This window comes from Ischnura elegans, chromosome X, assembly GCF_921293095.1.
Source record: "Ischnura elegans chromosome X, ioIscEleg1.1, whole genome shotgun sequence".
Lineage (NCBI taxonomy): Eukaryota > Metazoa > Arthropoda > Insecta > Odonata > Coenagrionidae > Ischnura > Ischnura elegans.
In genome coordinates, this window is record NC_060259.1 from 57,375,297 (window position 1) to 57,397,817 (window position 22,521).

The 22,521-nt window shown below is 38.3% G+C and overlaps 1 protein-coding gene across 7 annotated transcripts in view; it reads right to left on the reverse strand.

Annotated features, from left to right (window-relative positions):
- The window catches only part of LOC124171746 (GMP synthase [glutamine-hydrolyzing]), a 50,429-nt gene that overhangs the window by 18,493 nt on the left and 9,415 nt on the right, over positions 1-22,521 (reverse strand). The window contains exons 1-5 of one of the 7 annotated variants that reach the window (XM_046551030.1): positions 11,515-11,664; positions 9,706-9,936; positions 8,389-8,483; positions 6,630-6,747; positions 5,011-5,164 (exon numbers count right to left, since the gene is read on the reverse strand). In XM_046551030.1, the coding sequence (XP_046406986.1) occupies positions 5,011-5,164; positions 6,630-6,747; positions 8,389-8,483; positions 9,706-9,887 (549 nt within the window). In that variant the 5' untranslated portion in view covers positions 9,888-9,936; positions 11,515-11,664. The other 6 variants (XM_046551023.1, XM_046551029.1, XM_046551026.1 and 3 more) reach the window with 6 other exon arrangements.

Below are 22,521 nucleotides of genomic sequence, written 5' to 3' on the forward strand. Positions count from 1 at the left end.
TGTTGGCAAGAGAATTAAACCACTTTTTTGAGAATCAACCAGTTCATGAACCAGTCCACAATGCCTTTGCAACAAAATAAGACGACAATGACCAAACAAGATTGAGCATAACGTACAAGATGGGAAAGAGCATTTGCATAAGTGATGAATAGGACCCAAATGCTATTGGGTAGAATATATCTCCATAAATCTTGGTTGATAATTATATAGTACTGCCTCTGGCAGAATTTATTATAAAATTAATTCTGAATGTGCACTGTTTTAGCATCAATTTTATACAGAAAATAATATGTTCTCATTGGATCCTAGAAGGGTGATGTCAATAAGGAAGCAGATATTCAGGAAACTGTGAGTGAAATTGCAGAAATAGATAATATTAAATACTTCTATAACCTAAGGAAAATTTTGGAGGACACGAAGTGTGGAATGAAAATAGGTTTGAAGTGAGGCTCTTCTACTGACATTCAGATAGCACATATAATATCAGGGACCAAACGCTATGATCACGCTGAAAATGGATACTGTCTCGATGAATAGCTGTAAGACTTTCTTTCAACACATTTACCAGATCAGTTGGTGATATTTTTCCACAGCTGTATAAATTTCCATATTACTCTTCTAATATAATGAAAGAACTCCTCCATCAAGAAATGTAGTACACATTGCATGGTATATGAAGCATCTCCAACTCCATGAAGAGAAACCTTCGAAGAAATACCGTATTTCTCCAATTATAGTCCCCCTCCGAATATAGTCCCCCCCCCCTAATTTTGAGGCTTCAGTTTCTGGAAAAGTTAAAAAAAATGCGTTTGAATATACAGTAAAACTTCGATTTTACGCACTTCGATTTTACATCAAGTCTCGTTTTTACGCAGCGGCACTCAAGTCCGGCTGGAAAGCATAGGGAATTGCAATGGTGAAACTTCGATTTTACATCTTTTCTTGATTTTACGCAGTTTTTCGATTTTGCGCAGCATAACCCCAGCCCCTAAGAGGTCGCTAATCTTGATTTTACGCAGTTGTCTTTCGGCTTGTTTTGAAAATCCGACTAGAGCAATATGCAGTTAGGTTATTATTTCGTCTCAATGAGTTGCAAAAATGAATACAGGAACGGTTGAAATGACATCGCGCTGTTGAACGTGAAACTAAATACATCGCGAATCTAATTATTGCTTCCCCGTGAGCCCTCTCAGTAATATTTCAGGCTCCATTACGAACGCGAATGTCGCTCTTAGTTCAAATTCGCCGTAGAAGGATATCGAAACCTAAAACACACGGCAATCGCCGTGTATGCGTAACTACTTTTAATTAAGACATGATCGCTGGAGATATTAACATTATCACCTTTCGTTTATTATTCGACTAATTGATCGACGCTGTTTATATCCAGAATTATGAGCTACGGAATATGTATCCCCAACGCAAGGCTTTCTAGAATTTTGCCAACGCTATGTTTTCCGTCGCCCCAGCGAAATATAACGGCGAAATGAGTCGTTAAAAATACTCCCGTGCCAAAATTTTGGCTTCCAAGGTGATCTAAAAAAGATAGTCGTACTTCAAGTATTGACGTAAGTCGATGGTGATTCAACACGATGGTAAAAGCAGCATGCATTGTCTCATTCCCGGGCTAACCCCACATCTGCGGGACAAATGGAGGCGAGGGAAAATTGCTTGCGCTGCGCGCTTATCAGAACCGACTCAACTTGTATCTCATTGTCAGACGGTTTAAGTTTAACATGGTTGGAACTTGAATAGCTATTAGCTTAACTCCGCTAGGTGGCAAGCGTTTTAACGGAACGGGAGTTAATGCCCTCGGAGAATAACTCGCGTCGTCAATCGTCATGTAATCATTGAAGTCAAATTCAAGACGTGAGTGATAAGGCAGTCCCTTTAAACTCAGGAATGGCTTAGTACCATTCAATCGAAATACAAAAAGTGTCCAGTGTTGTTATCAGATATGGGGAAGCAAAATATTACGTGAAGCTGAGTCACACGGCTTGTGAGTCGAAGGTCCCGGCGCTGAATTTGCGGAAGAATGCCGACAGAGAAGCTATTCCCGGAAGAGTCAATCTACTAATGCTAAAATTTCATGGGGAAATGCTTTTTTAATGCGTATTAATTATAGAGAAGGAAAAATTTTCAGGACTATTAGTCATTTTTTATTCATCACGGGCGGCATGACGGCAGTTGCGCGGTCATTTAAATAGCTCACTTCAAAAAAAGTGATCTTAGCACCGGAAAAATCTGAATTTCCGAATATCCCGGGTCCTGTGTGCTCCGTATTATCTATGGTATGCTATTTGGAGGTAACCAACTACTGGGGTCATTAGCGCCGTGAAGTAAGGGCTGGGGGGATAGGAACCCTATGTTGGCATTAGCCAGGTTGTAATGATAAGCTCAAAAGGGACCAGGACTTAACTTCCCATCTGATGGACATAGTGGTGCACTGGAAGTGCCCTCCACATTAGACTCAAGTAGGGATAAGGCCATCTCTGATAAGTCTTTGCTACTGCCAGGACTTGAACCCAGGCCCACAGGGTGTAAAGCCTTTGTGATGTATTAGCAAAATTTTGCTCCCTGTTAATGGGGTTAATTTGGATGACTATCCTCAGGTATCTCATTTCTTCAATCTCCAATCTTTGTTTGTCTGCTGGTGGTTAAACGGATATCCTGAAAACTGCTTTTAATGAGAATATTTTCGAAAATTAGCTTCTCTGTGACCATTTAGTATCACCATTCCGAAATTTCTCCTGGGTAACAGAAGTAATCTTAGTGCCAGAAATGCTGGCATTTCAACCATTTTGTTCAACCGTGGGAAACACTGTTCAGGAATGCAAAGATATTTCTCTTAGGGTAACACGTCATCTGTGGTGTTGCTTTTGAGTAAATAAGATTATTAGGCTTCATTTTCCGAGCAATAATGAGCTAGTGTTATCCTGAAAACTATACTCCTCCTCAATACCAACTCTTGATTTTACACACTTTGATTTTACACAGTGCCCATATTTCGGTCCCTCCAACTGCGAAAAATCAAAGTTTTACTGTAGTCCCCACACTTTTGGAAAAAAAGGGGGGACTATATTCAGACATATACGGTATTCAAATAGCAAAGAATAACCATGGTTAGATACTAGCTAGGGATGGACGGATCCAGGATTTATTTCGGATACCGATTCGGATCAGATCCTTGATTTTTTGAGCCAGATCTTACGGATTAGATATTTTCAGATCAAACGCATTTTCAAATTCCTGCTATTAAACGAAGTAATTATTCGAGTTTATTCTAGGTACATACAATCAAAGGAATGCTTTTTAGATTTTCATACACATTTTAATATTTTAAAAAATTAAAACTCATTTTCATAGCCTTTCAAGTTGTTTTTTTTAAAAACATCTTCAGATACTCAGGACCTAAACTGTTACACTTGGGTTTGGAAATGAAAATAGGAAAAATCTTCGGATAAACCACTGACCAGTGGCGTAGCGAGAGGGGGAAGTCCGGGGGGAACGAAGCCCCCAAAATATAAAAACACAATTACTTTCCTTCATTAAAGGAAACACAATATTGAAAAATCATGATTACTTTGAAAAATGAAGTTTTTTCAATTGTGAAAGGTATTAAAATTAGTCTGAAACCCTCTATGTTGTACCCTATTGTTTAGAAATTCCCCCCCTGGTTTTGGCCCCCCCCTTAACGAAATTCCTGGCTACCCCACTGCCATCGACTGAATTCAAATTTTCCTCACCAACATTTTCCCTAATTTTTTCACTTTCTTTCCGCATACCAACTTGTGTTTCACCCGTAAATGCTTCTGTATGGTGAAGTGGATTTAGCGCTTCCTCGTGATAATTTCACGCCACAGTGCACGCACATGGCATACATTGGTTCTCCTTATCTCAATAGAAATGTTTCCACACAATGAAAGATTTTTATCAGTATATCATTAAATCAAAACTGCAACTGCGCAATTAGCAACACAATTAACAGTACTTAAAACAGCATTAACGTCACGTGCGACGAGGTGCTCGACCGCTCAGGATGAGGAAGCGGTGGGCAGCAAAAGCTTGTAAAGGAGAGGTGGAGGGGAAGGAGTGCACTCCCTCTGTATTTCAAGCAACGAGGCTACAAATGAGGGAGTCAAGGACAAACAAGTCAGATCTTCATTGACATCGTTGCCTTCAAAGCGAAGCCGGGCGCGCTACGTGATATATGCAGTTGGCATTTCCAATCCGTCTCTACTTGTTTGAGTGGTTAATGCTGCACTTATTTCTTTGATAATTGTGCTGTTTGGACAATTTTGCATATTAGTAGTCTAAATGTAAGTAGAAAACTTAGTGGCAATCAATTAGAGCTGAAAAATAAACAGAAATATCGTCAAGAATGCGTCGTGTATGGTCTAATTCTTTTTTAAATCTCGTATATGTCATCTAATTTTCAAAAAGATATTCGTGCAAGAGAGGCACCCCATTTTTGGCCAGCTATTTCCCAGAGAGGAGAGCGTCTCTTACATGAGTTTGCCCGGTATTTGTTGACAGTCAAACTTTGAGGTAATCTCATTCGGTGCTGTCTTCCCCTACACTGTAATATGGTTAAGGCATAAATTCATCATGTAATGAAAAAGTACTAAACTTACACACTAATTATTCTTGTATGGGAGTATATTGAGTACTCTTAAGAGAAATTTAATGTTGCAATCAATGAACAGAAGTCTGACCTCTATTTCGGCTCTATGCTGGGTTTTTCTTTGGTATGGTAAATAACTATGGATGAAATGTTTTGGTATGGAATGAAGACTTATACATTGTATTTGAATATTTACGCAGAATTTGATAATTCTTTTACACAAGTATAAACTCAATTTCGTCAGAAATACAAAACTATTGTTTTTATTGGTACAGCAATAAGAACGCTGCCATTTAATTTGTATTATTCAAAGTTTCATTATTCAAATAAGTTAATTCTTTTAACACCAGAAAATATTAAAAAACAATGTTACAATATTTACTCACCTCTGGGTGAAACTGCACACCATACAAATGCATCTTGTCATTTGCAATACCGGCTACCACGGAGTTGGACCAGGCAATCGCATGGAAGCCCTCAGCAATTTTTTCTATACTATCTGCATGTGTTAGACACACCACTTCCTTTTTGTCCATACCTCTGAAAATTTAAAAATAACCATCAAAGGTTGGGTAATAGGCATAGGAAAAGAATTGCACTGACTTAGAAATACCATTTTGAGAATCATGACAATTCAATAAATAAGAGAGAAAAACCATAGTCCTAATTACAAATAAATAAAAAAACAGCCATTTGAAAAGTAACGTTGTAATACTTTCAAGGTGAATTCTGGGAAAATCATTTGCTGTCAGCATGTCCACATAGAGACGTAAATGTGCTGAGAGCCGTCAAAATTTATCACTGCAAGTGAGAAAAATATTGTCATCTGCTATAAAAGATTAAATGCAAATAGCAAACTCAGCAAAATTACAGCATTCAATAAAGTTTAGCAATCATTAAGAATCAAATTAATGGTCTGATGGAAATAGTATGCTCAAATAGCTACGATATCATGGGATGTGCAAGAGGATGAGGAAAAATCAATATTTGACCTGTACAGCAATGATAACTTTTCCAAATTTATTTTATATTTTTCCAGAGATTCCAGGACTTTAGCATAATGAATTTCCCTCACTATCAAGGTTTTAAAGAAAAGTGGTCACACTGCAGTGACATGCTAACAAGCAAGGACTTAAAAATGTTCCCCAGCTTTCTATTGACCCACTGAGGTTGCAGCATACCAAATGCAATTATCAAGATGTGCACCTTCTATACCAATTTGTACACTACACCAAAATATTTGGCTATCAGATTACTAGTCACCAGGTTCAACAAAAATTTCCTATTTCAATATAAAGTAGAAGAGTAAAGACTTGGTTACATGATAAATTAACTCAAAAGGGTAAACGCCTAAATGTAAGACACTGGTGGTTTCTGGTGATACTTTGAGGATTTTGCTGAACATTTTTGATGAAAATATGAAACTTTGTTTTTCCAAAAATTTTTTTTTGTTTATTAACACACTACGGTATTAACATGGTATGGATGCCGTGCGGTAGTGTGATAATAAAAAGACAATTCCGTGGAAAAATAAAGTTTAATTTTTTCATCCAAAATAAATGTATGACTGTGTGAATGAATACAAAATGTACTGAGTAACCACCCAACTTGCGCAAATGCATGCACAAAATATAGGACTGTTCTAATTTGGTCCATGCAATTGTATATTTTCCATTCTGGTACATGAAAATCTTTTGTGCATTTACATATTAATTCCTAGGGGTACATGTACTGCAAATTCTAATTTGTTTAATGTCCAATAAAACTATTATTATTATTACTCTGTAGCAAGACCTAATTGATATTTTTGCAATATGTTTTATTGATGATGTCAAAAGACAAATTTCACTTGCCAACAGAGTCTTTCATGCCCCTTTAATAGTGGAAAATTCATTTTCACATTCAATGAACTAAATACATTCAGCAACTTACTGACAGGATTGTAGAACATCATTTTACTAAAGGTATATTAAAAAGAAATTCAACAAGAGAAAATAAGACTTACTTAAAAAGCAGGCACTTATTGTCCAAATCTATTGTTATTGCACCATCCTCATGGCCTCGTTGGCATCCAACTTGACCTCCTAGTTCCTTATTCATCATCTGCATCCCGTAACAAATACCTGTAGCATAAAAGAATAAATATTAAACACAGAAAATTCAATGTTCAGTAAAACAAAAAATAAAATAATTACTAATAATAATAATTTTATTTGTCCAGAAGATCATATATTACAGTGAGCCACAGAACATAGATATTGGACACGTCATGGAAGTTAAATGAATCATAAAAATGTAACATACTGAACAGTAGATGTAACACTAAACAATTGAACAAAATATAGCAATAAGTGACATTCACATACATTTATACATATTTTTAGGGATCAATATAGAACTCTTGGATGCGTAGTAAGATTTGTTTACAAGATATCTTTTTTAGGTCAGCTTTAAATCTGTTCATTGAGGAGATGCTCCTAAGTTTGGGGGGGAGTGAATTATATATTTTTGAGCCCTGTTATAATCACTGACATACGAAGGATGGAAAACCAAATAAAACTTTTACATTTCAAATTAAACAAAAACTTTTTGTACACGTAACAACATTCATATTTTATTCGCTCCATTCATTAAGTAAAAAACATAACGGGTGACATACAGAAAGACTTCGCTGTCATATTAAGACCTATTTGAATGAATGCATGTGAGTCCTATCAAAAATACAACCTAACGCACAAGCTCATACAAATGTATGAATGTATGCATTTGGAAATTCATGTTTACTTTGCACTAAAAATAAAGGATTTGATTTACTCTCATTCATGCAAATTACACTACTATCAAAGAGGCATCCACTGAAGTAAACAAAATTTATACTTTCAGTGAAATAATATTGGGAAACCTTTCAAATTAATAAGCTTTTTTTTAGATACTTTACATTGTAATTGTTTCTATTTCCATTTAGATCAACATTTCCAGGCAGAACAGTGTCTTTAAAATATATATTTAACTCCTGAATGTGTTGAAATGCAATTTAGTTGATGAAAACAATGTAAACCGAAAACCCTGCTTTTATCATGCAATTTTGTAGCATTATAGGCTATTCTCTCGTTCCTTGCAGTAACACAGGAGGAAAAAAAGTTTGCTAAGAAATTCGCTAAGTACAAATATGGCACCATTATTCACAAAAATGCCAATTAATAAGTGAAATTGACATTTAAATGACAGCAGACTTTTGAAAGGAACACACTGAAGCTGCTAAATAGATTGCCTGATAAAACTACTCACTTATTTTTATCCCAAAGCTTAAAATTGAAATTCATGTTCCTGAATTTCACCTCTAGATCATGGAAAAATACAGTAGAATATGGCTTATTAATCACCTGGTTTCTTTTTTCCTGAGGAAATCAATGCAAGATTTTTACAGCCATTAACATATGAGATATCTCATATTATGGAATTGGAAGTCTAAATGATAGTTAGACATCAAACAAAAAACAATTACATTATGCCCTTCAATAATTGAGTGCCACGTGCATGCACTCTATGGCTATGTGATCACAGATAACAATCTCATCCACAACAACACACGTACATCGATATTTGGTGAGAGAAGTACATTGCTACTCACGTATTTAATAGAATGTGTTCCTCCAACACGAAAAAAACAGTAATTACTAATTTTGTAACACACAAAAGCATAATTTCAAAACCTGCGAGAATCTACATTTTAATCAGCCAATCATTTAGAAATTGATACATACCCAAGACAGGTACTCCGATGCGAAATATATCAGCATCATATCGAGGAGCATCCTCAGCATTCACTGAATTAGGACCACCTGATATAATTATTGCTCTGAGAAAATAAAATACACACCAAAATTTACTAACCACAATTAGATTCAAATTAAAGATACATTATTCAAAAAACCAACACTTTTACAAGACAAATGCAGTGCAGTAGAAAACAGATATTAAATGAAATTTTAAAATCAGAAAAACAAGAATAATGATTGCCAATCATACTGGAAAAAGAAATAGGTCATATGTATGACTAATCACTTCCAATAATTAACTTTTTCCCTACTCAAAATTAAAATATACGTCTGGATGTTTCTTGAACCGAGAGACGAAAGCAGCAAATTTTCGTCAGAGATTTTCATATGCAGGTGTACAAATGCCAAATATATATACGTTTCCTAGCTCTCCCCCTATTATGACGTTTGCGGATGTGCGATGTCTTTGTTTCGGGACTCAACACTGTGGGGCTCAGGCTCTCGGAGCAGGTGATCCCTCGTTTTATATTATTGCTTAGCAGTAAGGGACCGCAGCCATACAATTGTTTATCGAGTCATTTTTCAAAATTAATATTTGTTCCTTTCTCAAAAAATATAACCTTTGAATTGAATTATTTTTCTTTTGGAGAGCGTTTCAAATTTTTACCACTAACTAAAAAATACTAAAAACACATGGCTCAACTATTTAAAGAATAATCTAGACATTAAATTTAGCATGCAAAGTATTATAAAGAATGATATATGATATTATATCATAACGAGTTCTATGAGATACTTGGCCACTAAATTTCATAATGAAAATCGACTCAATAATGATGCCTTTCATAAAATAATTTTAATGAATAGTCATCATCATCATTAGCCAACAGTTCCTATCTCCTAATCTTTTCATAGTGACGTATTTCACAAAAGTGAAGTATACCTAAATATTACCAATCTCACTCTACTTCAGTTCATAACCAACAAGCATAAAATACAAATCAATTCAAAGAATGCCATGGTATATTTCATAGTACTTGCAACTACATAAAAAAACAAAGCTCATAAAGAATAATGTACCAGAATTACATAAATTTTGAGAATATTCTATGCATCTGTTGATAGACACAAATTTACTGTCATATTGAACTTGGCATATGTCCTTACTCTACTTCAAACAATTTTAAAGTGAAAATGTATAGCCCAAAATAGATGTACAGTGATGCTCACTCTATGTGCATTCATTCAACAATTTTTATTTGGTAATGACAAATGAAAAATGTTTTTAAGGAGTCAACAAACCTATATCCTTTTTCCTTGAGTGTGATGGCAGGTGTATCCAAAGGGAGGAAATCACTTGCTACCATTAGCTCATGAACCCTCCTATCAATCACTTTTCCATACTGGGCTCCAGCATCTAGTATGGCAACCCGCTCCACAGGTGATAAATTATCTGATAATAAATCCGACCGGGTATCAGGCATCTTTGAGAGAAAGATGCCACTTAATAGCTATTATAAACGGCACGTAAACCTAAGGGTGCAAAAGATATGAGCATTAAACAAAATTCATCAAATCTAGCCAAGATTTTGATAATTTACTAAGCAATTTGATGTGGTTTCTTATTGAACTGGTCATCGATGGAAAAATACAACTAACACGTCAAAAACGAGCACATCTACAAGCATTAAATCATCGTCAACATTCCCAAAGAAGGTATAACAGGTATGACCGCACAAGGATCTTCCACTATGATCAACATGCAAACTAAGCGGAGAAAAACAAAAAATCTTCGAGTATTACAATGATAGGCAGGGAAGACTGAGATAGACACTCCATACAGATAACAGTTAAAACGCAAATGATAGTTTCAAAGGGTTAAACACGCTACCACAACTTCGCATTACGAAATGAATGACGGAGTTGCTTACTGGGCCACTACCTAGAGTATATATAGTCAAGAAGATAGATGGGTATTACAACATAACATACGGTCGAAGGGTCACATGTGTGCGGGGTTCGAGCAAAATCATAACAACTATCAATGAGGAATCAGAAACAATACATAGACCACACGAATGAAGGCACTTAGTCCGGCAGCGGAGCGATGAAGGTTAAAGACTATTAATTAATCTGCTATATGGTCATCAAACACAATTTATACATAGCGACAGAAAAAAATTATTCCACGTTACAGAGGGGAAGATGATTACATGAAATAGGCTGGTTCTAAACGACAATGATCGACGAAGTTCTATTAACAACTGGCGAAATTACTCATCATACACACTTGAAAGATAATGCTAAACATAGATAAAGTACATTTAAACATGTAAAATGATGAGAGCCTATACTAAAACAAACCCGTTATGAGCTATCGTGCAGATTTGTTTGCATGAGGTGAACTTGAGTGGCAAAGGTTGCGCTTGCATTGAGTAAAGCAACATACTGATAGAGTTAAAATATAGGATATCCCTTACTTAAAGAGGAAGTAAAATCTTCGGTAATCGGGAACAAAACATTCATTGTGCGCTGTTTCAATTCCCATGCATCTAATTCATCGCTAGTGCGCACACGCGCCAAAAACAAAACAGAATTACAATTCCATTACAAACTTAAATCAACACGTAGAGGAACTGGTAGCATTCAACAATTTATAAACTACCTACCCAGATAATTTGAGAGAATCCAAGGTCTTAATAGGCATTATACCGAAAACTTCGTTCAGATCTTGCAAATGCTTCAGACATGAATTAGGACAAGTAAGACATCCATAAAAAACATAGATGCCTAATAACTATGGTATTGTGTACTTACATTTAAAAATAAACATCGACTACATTCGTTAAAAGCTTCTAAATACGCAGAATTATTAATGTACAAGTCAATCACTGTGTATTAGGCTAACACGCCGCCGGTACACCACTGAACAACTTTTACCGCTTCTCCGGATTCCAGGTGGCAGTGTATTCGTGTATCCGTACGATTCGTACCTATTGCGAATCGGGATGAGAGGAGGAATTCACGCATGGTGGTTTTGAATCCAATAAAGATCTAAAGTTTAATACGGCTAAAGAAATTACGTTTCAATATCATAAAACATTTTCTTACCAAGAGCTGTTGACCTTTTTATCTTTTCTTGCGCTCACGCTTGTCTCGGCAATATTTGTTCGTTGACGTATCGTTCGTTTGTAAAATATATCGTGAAATATATTTTCGTTTTAACTTCGTAGAAAAATCGAATAACACGGCAGCAATTTCTATGCCAGATTCGCACTTGTGTATGATGGAAATTCCTTAGCGCTGAAACCAATGCGTGGAAATGTGCATGAACAAGGCGTTCAGGATTGTAAACGGGTTTGTTATATAACATAATTATGTAAAAGCGCTGTTGCTTGTTTTATATAAACGCGAAATCATACATGCACCTCTAAATTCTCATCAATCGCTGTATGCCTCCTTAATGCGTTGAAATTTTAATAGCGCATTACCCACCCCTCACTCCATAGGGTAAGAAATATAGGGCATAACCGCATAACCATTCACATGCGTGGTCTACCGCGCTAGTAGAGAGAACAAGGAGATGTACGTAATGTCACTAGTTCAGAAAGAAACCATGAAATGCTCTACAGATCTTGTTCGAGTCTCAAATTCAGTATTTGGAGCAATAAAATTATAAAGAGAGAATTCGAGGAATTGACCGTCCTCTTTAAGTGAAACTACGCGCTATTATTCGTTGAAATGCTGACCCCCGCTACTGCTGGGAGGTTACTCCCTAGAACCCCTCCCCCCCTTTGTCCCCATATCCTGCGCTGAATGTAATGTATACTCCATGGTCATCAGCATCGTTATGGGCATCAATGCAGAGTAGCAGTTTTCTCAAGCGCCACATGATTCCCAAAAAATGAACTTAAAAATTTTCGATCTCAATGAGACGAGAATAAAACCGTCTTCACACGCAAGGAAAGACGCAAGTTCCTTAAATGACCATTTACGATACCACTGAGTGCCACAGCGCTGGACAATTGCCTATGCTAGTATTGGAAGATCATATCGGGGGAATCGTGGCTGAAGTGTCCGAAGGGTAGGAAAAGGAATAAGGGCGCTCAAGAGGGAGAACTCGTTGGTAAAACAGAAGAATGGGTATCACCTTAGCAATATAGTAATGTATTTTTAATATACAAGAAGATGCTATTGGCATATACCTACTAATCGTAACTAATTAAGCAGGATTCTCGCGCCTTGGAGCAAAGGGAGAGAGTATTTGAGGAGATGGAGAAAGAAAGTCATCAACATTCTCTAACTAACACCTTGGTCCTTGGTCTTAATAGGAGTTGCGATGGAGACTTGATATCTTGAGCGGATGTGGGAAAAGGTTTAGGGCGGGTTACTGCCGCCCAGAGCGTAAGCAGGGCAGGGGTTACCTAGCAAAAGGAGTGTCAATATCCAAAGTCGGCGGTGAGGATAAGACCCCCACTTTGAAGCTCTCCCTGGGACCACGAATACCTCTGGGCAGCCTCGAGGTCACGGTAGAGATGGGAACAAGGGGAGGGGTTACGGGGTTATTGACCCCCTCAGGGCAGCAAACAACGTATTCAGTTCAGTGGTTACCTTAGTGATAGGTATGCAATACGACGCAGCCATGATGCATCCGTGGTCTGATATGCATAGACAATTAGCTTTTTCTACACGGTAAAATATTACCATCTGTTCAATTTTACCAGAAATGACGGGGAGTAGCGCCATTCCGCCTCCTTTCATCCCCCAGTGTAGGGCAGGAAGTTACAAAGCATAGAAGACAGAAAGGTCGTAGTGAGCTATACATATAAACAGAAAGCAGTTGACCCTGTAATGGTTGGGCTAAGCAAATGCGAAACTTGTTCTGAACAAATACGCGGAAACTCTTTCTATATGAAATAATAATCATTGACAGATCGCCCAAGTTGAAGGAGGATAAATAGGACAAAGCGTAGTGGGCCCCCCAAAGCGTGACGTCAGAAGCAGCGCGTGGACGATGGGGGGCTTGGCCTCCTCAACGGTGTTGTTTTTATAGTGTTTATTTTGCTTTCCAATTATAGCATTCATGTCTCAACTCAAATAAAAGATATCTTCATTGGCGAATCAGACACATCTGCCCACCCTATAGGCGGTCCTGTCTTCAACCAAAAATTATACCCTATATTGAGGTACGAACGGAGTTCATTTAGACCCATAGCTTAGGTATTCCACCAAGCCTGAGACTGCCACATATTCTTGAATTTATTGAATTCTATTTATGAACGAGGATTATGCGATTAGGTTATCAATGGTATTTTTCACTATCGTCGAGCGCTTGATGAGCAAGAATGCGGGACAGAATACTTGTGTGTGGACAGCTATTCAAAATCTACAGATAAAACTTGGGTAGGTTCCATTTTCCAGGCAGCAATACTTTTACAGGATGCTTTCCATTGAGTGAATGCCGATTCACCCACATGGGATTTTTTGCGGCACGGACCCTGCCGCAGATTGACCTTGAATTTTTATTTTGATGCTTACTTCCCGAAGGTCCCAATCGATGTCCTACTTACATTTTTTAGATTATGAAATTTTAAAATCCAGTCTACCGAATCAAACCACTTATCATCCGATTGCTACTAGCTACTATTAGTGGTATAGGTAAACCTCCCGTTCCCACAAGGCTATTTATAGTTTCCTTTACAGGAAAAAAGTATGCGATAAGACGTATTATATGATAAAATACTTGATAATGACAAAGAAACTCACTCCTATTCACCTTGGACGGACGCCTAAAAAAATATTTTTTTTGTTCCGTACCTGCCAGCTGGCAAGGTGTCTAGCGTCGTTTACCGCTGATATGCATAGTTCTGCTTGGAACTTGGCCTTCTTGTCCCCTAACTACTTAAGCACTCCCACATTGCACTCAACCAATGGAAATACTGCCAATGACCCTGCCCGCGTAATCCAAGGGTAACTTGGAAGTATAATTTTAGGTTTCCCAGTCGCTCTAGATACTCTAGGTCACGCAAGCAGCTTTTGGCGGGATCGCAAAAGCGAATAAAAAATTTCGTCCGATTTTCTGGTCTACATAGAGAAATATGAAAATGCGATCAGATTTCATAGATCAGAACGTTTAATTGAAAGCAAAAGACAAACTTTTTGTTGCGCAAGGACTACCATGCAAAGATCTTAATGTAATACCTCCGAATACTTCCGCGTATTAACCTCGTACCCGAGCTTCTTTTTCGCGTCTACATTAGAGGAAATGCCTAAACTAGCGTTCCAAATGGCTTTATATTATGTTTAGCTAGATAAAAAGTATCCCTCTGCATTTACCGACCAATGATTGAAATCGAAGAACAGTAATAGAGGGATGATCTGTGGAGGTGTAACGGGACGCTACAAGCGTACCAAGGGCCTCAATCCAGTCAGAACATTGGGTGGGATTCCAGTGGCGTAGCCAGGAATTTTGTTCTGGGGGGGGGTCCAAAACCGGGGGGAAACATTTTTGAAAAACAGGGTACAAAGTAGAGGGTTTTAAACTTATTTTAACACTTTTTATAATCGAAAAAACTTCATTTTTCAAAGAAATCTTTTGTAAATTCATGGTTATTCAATATTTGGTTTTCTTTTGTGATGCAAAGCAAGTTAGCTTTTATATTTCGGAGGGGGTGTGTCCAGACTCGCCGGCCCTTACCTCGTTATGCCACTGGGTGAGAAGGTACTCTCCCCTTGTGGCGTAACGTTTTCGACCGAAGGTTTCCTACTGTAACGCCTTTTCAAAACAAGAACTCTTTCCATTCGTCGGTGACGGCGAGCGAGGGTAACTCCACATTTAATTACCATAATCATAAAAAGGTAACTAGCCAATATATTTCGAATGCATGAAGACTCGTACAAACCAGTAAGAATGAGGCAGAAGGCACTCAAAGTGAAAACAATTACAGTATTATCTAAAGCGATTCTTCGTGCACTTTGGTCGAATACCATTTGAGACTGGGACGAGGAGCAGTGCCAAAAAAAGGGAAGTGGGTTTAGTTGAATCGTGAGTGGAGTGAGTTTTGAAGCGATAGCGCCATCTTTAAAGGGTCATGGAAGTGGGATGAGGTAGAACGGCGAAGTTACCCTTGGTCTATGAATATTACAAATGAGGTCCCTCAAGTCATTCTCTAAACACGTTGTCGCCCACCGCGCATTTAAATCGGTTTAAAATAGTCGCCACACGCGTCGCTGACGGACAAACAGATCTAAGTTTAACCGGGAATTAAAGTTTAATTAGGAGTGTTAACAAAAAATTTATAAAAATGATGATATAATTTATCAAATATATAACTCTTCCATGCAATTCCTTACAGCAAAATTTTGGATAAAAGTGGATCGCATTGCACTCAGCACCGCGTCGCGGACATTTTTGAAAATCGATTAAAATTCGACCGAAGTGGAAACAGAAATCAACCTTTTTTGCAATGGAATTGGGACGCCTCCATGCAGTCTCCTTGCCTAGGCCATTGGATGTCTAAGCATCAGGCAATTTCTCTAGCATTATTCTAACAATGGTGAGGGTGGAATGGGGACTCCAGGAAAACAGGTAATTGGCTAATTTGGAAGGGATGAAGTGCAACAAGGGGGGGGGGGGGGAAGTGGTGTTATTGGCTAGTCGCATCTTCCAATTAGAGGGGTCTCTTCGGCAGAATCAAAGTGGTATGAGAGGATCATTGGGGTAGGCGATTGGTAACCATGGATAGGAGGGAGTAGGAGGAAGAGGGAGGGGACTTGAAGGGAGGGGGCAATGATGAACAATGAATGGAGTTTTGATAAATTCTCATTAAAACCCACGGAGTACCGGGCGCGAGCCACTTTGTCCTGGACCTCATAACCCATTTATCCATCCGCCAGACTGCTCGTTAAGTAGTGACAGACTGGTAGGCTGGGGTCGGCTTCAGGGGTCGCGCTGTAGATTCGGCCAGTTGTAGTTCTGGCAGTTTGAGTCGGAGGCTCCTTTGACGTCTAATGCTTCAGTACTCTTGGTCGAAGTCCTACGGCTAAGCCCGGAGGTTCAATGCCCGCATTGGATAAATGTCCAAGGAGGTAAACTTCAAATAAAAGCGTGGGCATGGCTTAACAAATCCCACACCCCAAATATTTGAAATGTTAGTAATGCACCAGCGCAAGGCGGTAGCGTGAGGGGGCACCCATTAATAGGGTGGTTTCCTTTTATTTTTTTAATTGCCTATATCGGAAGATTATTACTCCTGGAGTACGTATTTCACGCTTTTAGATTTTTAAATGACGATATCTATTTTTCGCGATTAAATTAAAAGTGAAAATTTTCAAGCGCGCGAAAACGCGACGGGTAAGGAAATCTCTCCGTGTGACGTATTTCTGGTTCCCCTCCCGTCTTGTGAGGTGACCTTGATCGAGGCTCTGAGCGCTGATAGGACGCAGGATGCTAGAGGGTAACTGAGTACCTTGCTGGCTGGTAGCGCTTGGCTTAAAAAAGGTTTATTGGTTAGTGGTAGTTTTCTGGGGCCAAGAAATGGTCAGGTATACTGGACGGAAGGGCGAACCTTTTTCGAACCCTTTCTCGGGGTCTCAGAGATAATCCGGGTGCTCAGGAGACGGGCTTCACCAGGCTTCACAGTATGAGGTAACCGCTGCCGATATGACCTGTCGTAGTACATTTTTTACTTTACTAATGTCAATTCTTGGAGGTAAAGAAATACACCCATCATACTCATTGTCGTTGGGAGATAAAATGCGTCTTTTGATCGAGGTTCTACGATGAGAAATAAGGATTTTACGAAAAGGCATCAAATTTACGCCCATTGCCTCCGCTGAATTGGCAACGCCGAAATTTTGTGAGTGGAGGGGGGAACGCGAAAAGCTCCTTTTTCTCCCCCCTCTCCAACTTTAAGCTTGTCCACGTGTATGAGTGTATCCCGAATTCTTGTGACTAAGTTTCGCAAAGGTGTTTGGCAGGGTGTGAGCTTTCGCTGACCCTCACTACTTCATTTATTCTTCTATATCTACATAGCTCCATGCGAGCCAAGGGTGCCTGGCAGGGGGTGACAAATCACCAACATGCAGCATGCAACAGGACCGCCACATGCACACCGCACGGTCATAGAAATATTACGCATACTAGCAAAATATGAGTGCTTATTCATTAAATAAACTTGCTAATGGTTAGTAATTCCTAGAGCAAATACATGCAAGGTTAGAACTATGAAGAAAAACACGCAATTAGTGACCCTAGCGAGCGACGCCATTAATCCTATCAATTGAGACAACCTTTGATCAATTGAGATATCCTCAATAGTTAGGAGGGAAGAATGACATTTTAAATCTCTCTGTTTTGCAGTCTATTTCTTTTATTTTATTCTATGATCACGTCTACTATAGTACGATGGTAAACGAATGATATGATTCACGTCGTTTCAGAAAATATCTTCTTCGAATTTCCTAAGTAAGTTAAGCCTATACTTCGATCTACGCTCCTGTAAAGATTCCCATCCTAACTCGTGTAACATACTGGGAACGCTGCACTTTTTGTCGTAACAACTCATCACAAATTTGGCTGCCTTGCGCTGTACTCGATTGATTTCAGCTATTACTCCTACTTCATAAGGGTTCCATACGCTAGCAGCATACGCTAGCGCAGAAAATTTGTGGTGTACAATAAAGAGGGATGTGTGGAGAAGAATCAGTAGAACATGCGTGGAGTCCTTTGAGACACATTTAGTGGAATATGTGTGGAGAAGTAGGCACCATGCAAAGGGGAAATTGTACGCTGGTTTTTTTTAGAACGTTGACATACTTTTATCCAAATAAATGGAATATATAACAAGCTGACAAGGCTTTTATTCGCTCATGTGTTTGACAATGCTTCCATCTTCTGTGATCTTAGCTAATTGACAATGCCCTTTCCAGGGCTACCTCAGGTATTGGTTTGATTGGCTTTTATTTGAGTGGTCATTCAAATTGATATTAGCGGTAGACTTGAGAGCGTGCAACAGTTCTGTGGATAACTTCAATTTTCGAGTACCCTATAGTGCATTTTAACATTCATGGCCTTTTCGCTTCCGTTCTCATCACATTTTTTACTCACTGAAGGGGCGTATAGTATCATTCCTGGAGGACGGGGTAAAGTAATTTGAAAGTCGTTAATACATCAGATTAATTATTTCATATAGCATCCGTACCAAATAGAGAAGAGAGAGTATTCTTAATTTATTATCGACATATTTATACCTCATCAGGTAATAAACGTGAGCACCGTCGAGGGAATAAGTGACCATAAGGTAGCAATAGCAAAGTTTTCTCTAAATAACGTTGGAAATTTTAAAACGGAACGTACAATTTTTATTTTTAAAAGGGCTGATTTTGATTGGTTTAAGATTTATTTGAAAAATGCTTTCCTCGTGTTTCAATAATTAATGGTAAAGTTAAAGGTAGAGGGTACTTGGAAAGCTTTTATATCGCTCGTAACTTTGAGAATAAATAGCTACATCCCTAGTAAAACAAAAAAAGAAGGTAGCGAACCGAGATGGTATGACGCGGAAAGGAGAAAATCATTGAGGCGACTGAGAGTATGCCATACTAAAATGAAAAGAGTCAGCACGGATTTATCCGGTAATGATCGCGAGTTAATTACTAAAAAATGAAGGTTATCTAAAGCCGGCACGAAGGAATGCGTTCACGAATTAAAAAAAACACTAGTAGAGCAGTTACGGGATAACCCAAAAGCATTTTGGTCTTTTGTTAGGGAAGTTTAAGGAAAACGATCTACCGTGTGTTCGCTGAGAAACGATAATGGAGTTGTGTTGAAAAACAGTTCCAATAAAGCCAATTTATTAAATTCCTACTTCAAGAGCGTGTTCAGAGCCTTCTGAGAACTCATCCGAGACAGTGTACAATCTCTGCATACGAAAGATGTCGCTTATTGACATTTGTGCTCACGGAATAGAACATATATTGAAATCGCTCAGTCCAAATAAATCACCTGGTCCAGACGAAATCCCTTCTCGCCTTTATAGAGGACTGGCCTCCGAAGTTGCCCCCTTCTTGCAGTAAATATTCAGTAAATCCATCAAGCAAAACGATGTAACCCCCTGCCAAACACCCTAGAGGTGGCTCGCAAGGTATTATGTACATGTAGATGATGTACAAGTACCTAATGACTGGAAGACTGCCAATGTAAGGCTAATATTCAAAAGTAGAGACAAGGAACAGCCATCTAATTACAGACCGATATCTTTAACGTCCATCTCATGCAAAGTCCTTGAACAAATCGCAGTCATCTCAGAAATGAAACACCTAGTCGCGAAAAACTTGTTAATGAGAACAACATGGATTCAGGAAAAGTAGATCATGCTAAACACCGTTATCTATTTTTTAGGTTTTCGCCCTCGATATTTTAGTCTCCGTAAAGGGCAAGATTCCAGCAGACGCTTTTTTTCTTGATTTCAAAAATGCATTTGATAAAGTAACCCACGGAAAGTTAATAATAAAACTGAAATCTTACGGCCTATATGAGGATGTCATTTCCTGAATAAGAGAACTTTTGAGTGACCGCGTACAAAAAGTAATATTAGACGGCGGTTTTCAAGTAATGTCAGATTTATTCAAGGAAAACATATGAATTTGTTACCCAAACACGTACTTGTAAAAGCATAATGAAACTTTCTATGATGTAGAACGAACAAGTACTAAAGGACTCACTGCAACCGCGGAGGGTTAGCTGAACCGCGTGTAGGACGTCTGCGACCTTCCGAAGATAATAACTTGTTTTTACGCTCCATTTAATAAACAAAGGTCCCTAATTATAGTATTTTTAAACGGAGTATTTATTTACAATTCAAAAAAATGCAATGACTACCCTATGAAGTCCAAAGTACAAAATGAAATTTAAGAGGATACGCTGAACGTCGCATTACATCAGTCAATTTATTTCGTGCGCTACGTTTTTTAATTGGGTGAATGAGATGTGAACGACAGAATAACTGCAAGACATGCTGTAAAGTGAAGGTACTTGGGAAGAATGACGGGGCAGTAAGGCTTATCATCACATTTATCTTTACAAATATTCACATTTGTATTGTGAATGGAGACGAAGTATACGGCTGAACGCTCAAAATTGGAATCTGATTAGGAGAATACAAACTTTAAGGCCATACTCCACGCGCTACAGCATGAAATCGACATGTAGGAACTACTTATTTTATAAAAAAAATTGAATAAACCTAAAGAAAAAAGGCAATGTACAATTAAGTTATTACAGTACATAATCAGATCAGAATCGTTCGGTATTCGAGTCGCGGTACAAAATGTGTAAAATAGTTCAATGTGAGCATTAAAATAATGTATAGAGAATTAGAAAATGTGATGCGATTTTCCCATCGTTTTCATCATTACATAAATGTTGAAATATGACATGAATTATCATTGGCATAGCGTTTCCTCCACAGCAAAGGAAAAGAGGTTATTCACTATTTAAGATTTTTTAAAGTATTTTTTCAGGCTTATTGGACCCTTTCGAATGCTAATGTCATCCGTGAAATTATGATTGTTATCACCAAAAGTGGTTGAATGTTCAGCTGTGAGCAGATGTAGTGAGTCCTCACTTAGAGTATGCTGCTAGCGTACGTCCCTTATGAAGTAGAAATAATAGCTGAAATTAGTCGACTACAGCGCAGGGCGGCCAGATTTGTGATGAGTTGTTACGACAAAAAGTGCAGCGTTCCCAGTATGTTACACGAGTTAGGATGGGAATCTTTACAGGAGCGTAGATCGAAGTATAGGCTTAACTTACTTAGGAAATTCGAAGAAGATATTTTCTGAAACGACGTGAATCATATCATTCGTTTACCATCGTACTATAGTAGACGTGATCATAGAATAAAATAAAAGAAATAGACTGCAAAACAGAGAGATTTAAAATGTCATTCTTCCCTCCTAACTATTGAGGATATCTCAATTGATCAAAGGTTGTCTCAATTGATAGGATTAATGGCGTCGCTCGCTAGGGTCACTAATTGCGTGTTTTTCTTCATAGTTCTAACCTTGCATGTATTTGCTCTAGGAATTACTAACCATTAGCAAGTTTATTTAATGAATAAGCACTCATATTTTGCTAGTATGCGTAATATTTCTATGACCGTGCGGTGTGCATGTGGCGGTCCTGTTGCATGCTGCATGTTGGTGATTTGTCACCCCCTGCCAGGCACCCTTGGCTCGCATGGAGCTATGTAGATATAGAAGAATAAATGAAGTAGTGAGGGTCAGCGAAAGCTCACACCCTGCCAAACACCTTTGCGAAACTTAGTCACAAGAATTCGGGATACACTCATACACGTGGACAAGCTTAAAGTTGGAGAGGGGGGAGAAAAAGGAGCTTTTCGCGTTCCCCCCTCCACTCACAAAATTTCGGCGTTGCCAATTCAGCGGAGGCAATGGGCGTAAATTTGATGCCTTTTCGTAAAATCCTTATTTCTCATCGTAGAACCTCGATCAAAAGACGCATTTTATCTCCCAACGACAATGAGTATGATGGGTGTATTTCTTTACCTCCAAGAATTGACATTAGTAAAGTAAAAAATGTACTACGACAGGTCATATCGGCAGCGGTTACCTCATACTGTGAAGCCCGTCTCCTGAGCACCCGGATTATCTCTGAGACCCCGAGAAAGGGTTCGAAAAAGGTTGAATACAGTAATGGTGGGTAACAAATCGCAATCAATGCCTTTCGGTTTCTTTGATGAAGGAAACTACCCTATTACGTGAGGTGTTTAGGGTGAAGGGGTCAAGCCGATTCTCACCCAATCTCACTAGTCGGAGAGAGGGGTTAAGGCAAGTGTCACGTATTTTTTCTGCAAGAAACGGTGTTAACTTGCGATATTAGAAATATTGAATGCTAGTCTTAACAACTCTTACATAAAAAATTAAACTAATAGTTTTATTTTTATAAATCCAACGCAATGATAGATTTACGTATACAGACTGGAAATAATAAAAAAAAATCCAAAATAATTTCTGGAAATAATAAAAATTTCCAAAATTAAGTTAAGATTCATTGCCATACGTGCCGACATGATTTGGTCTACGAAACGAGTTCAAAAT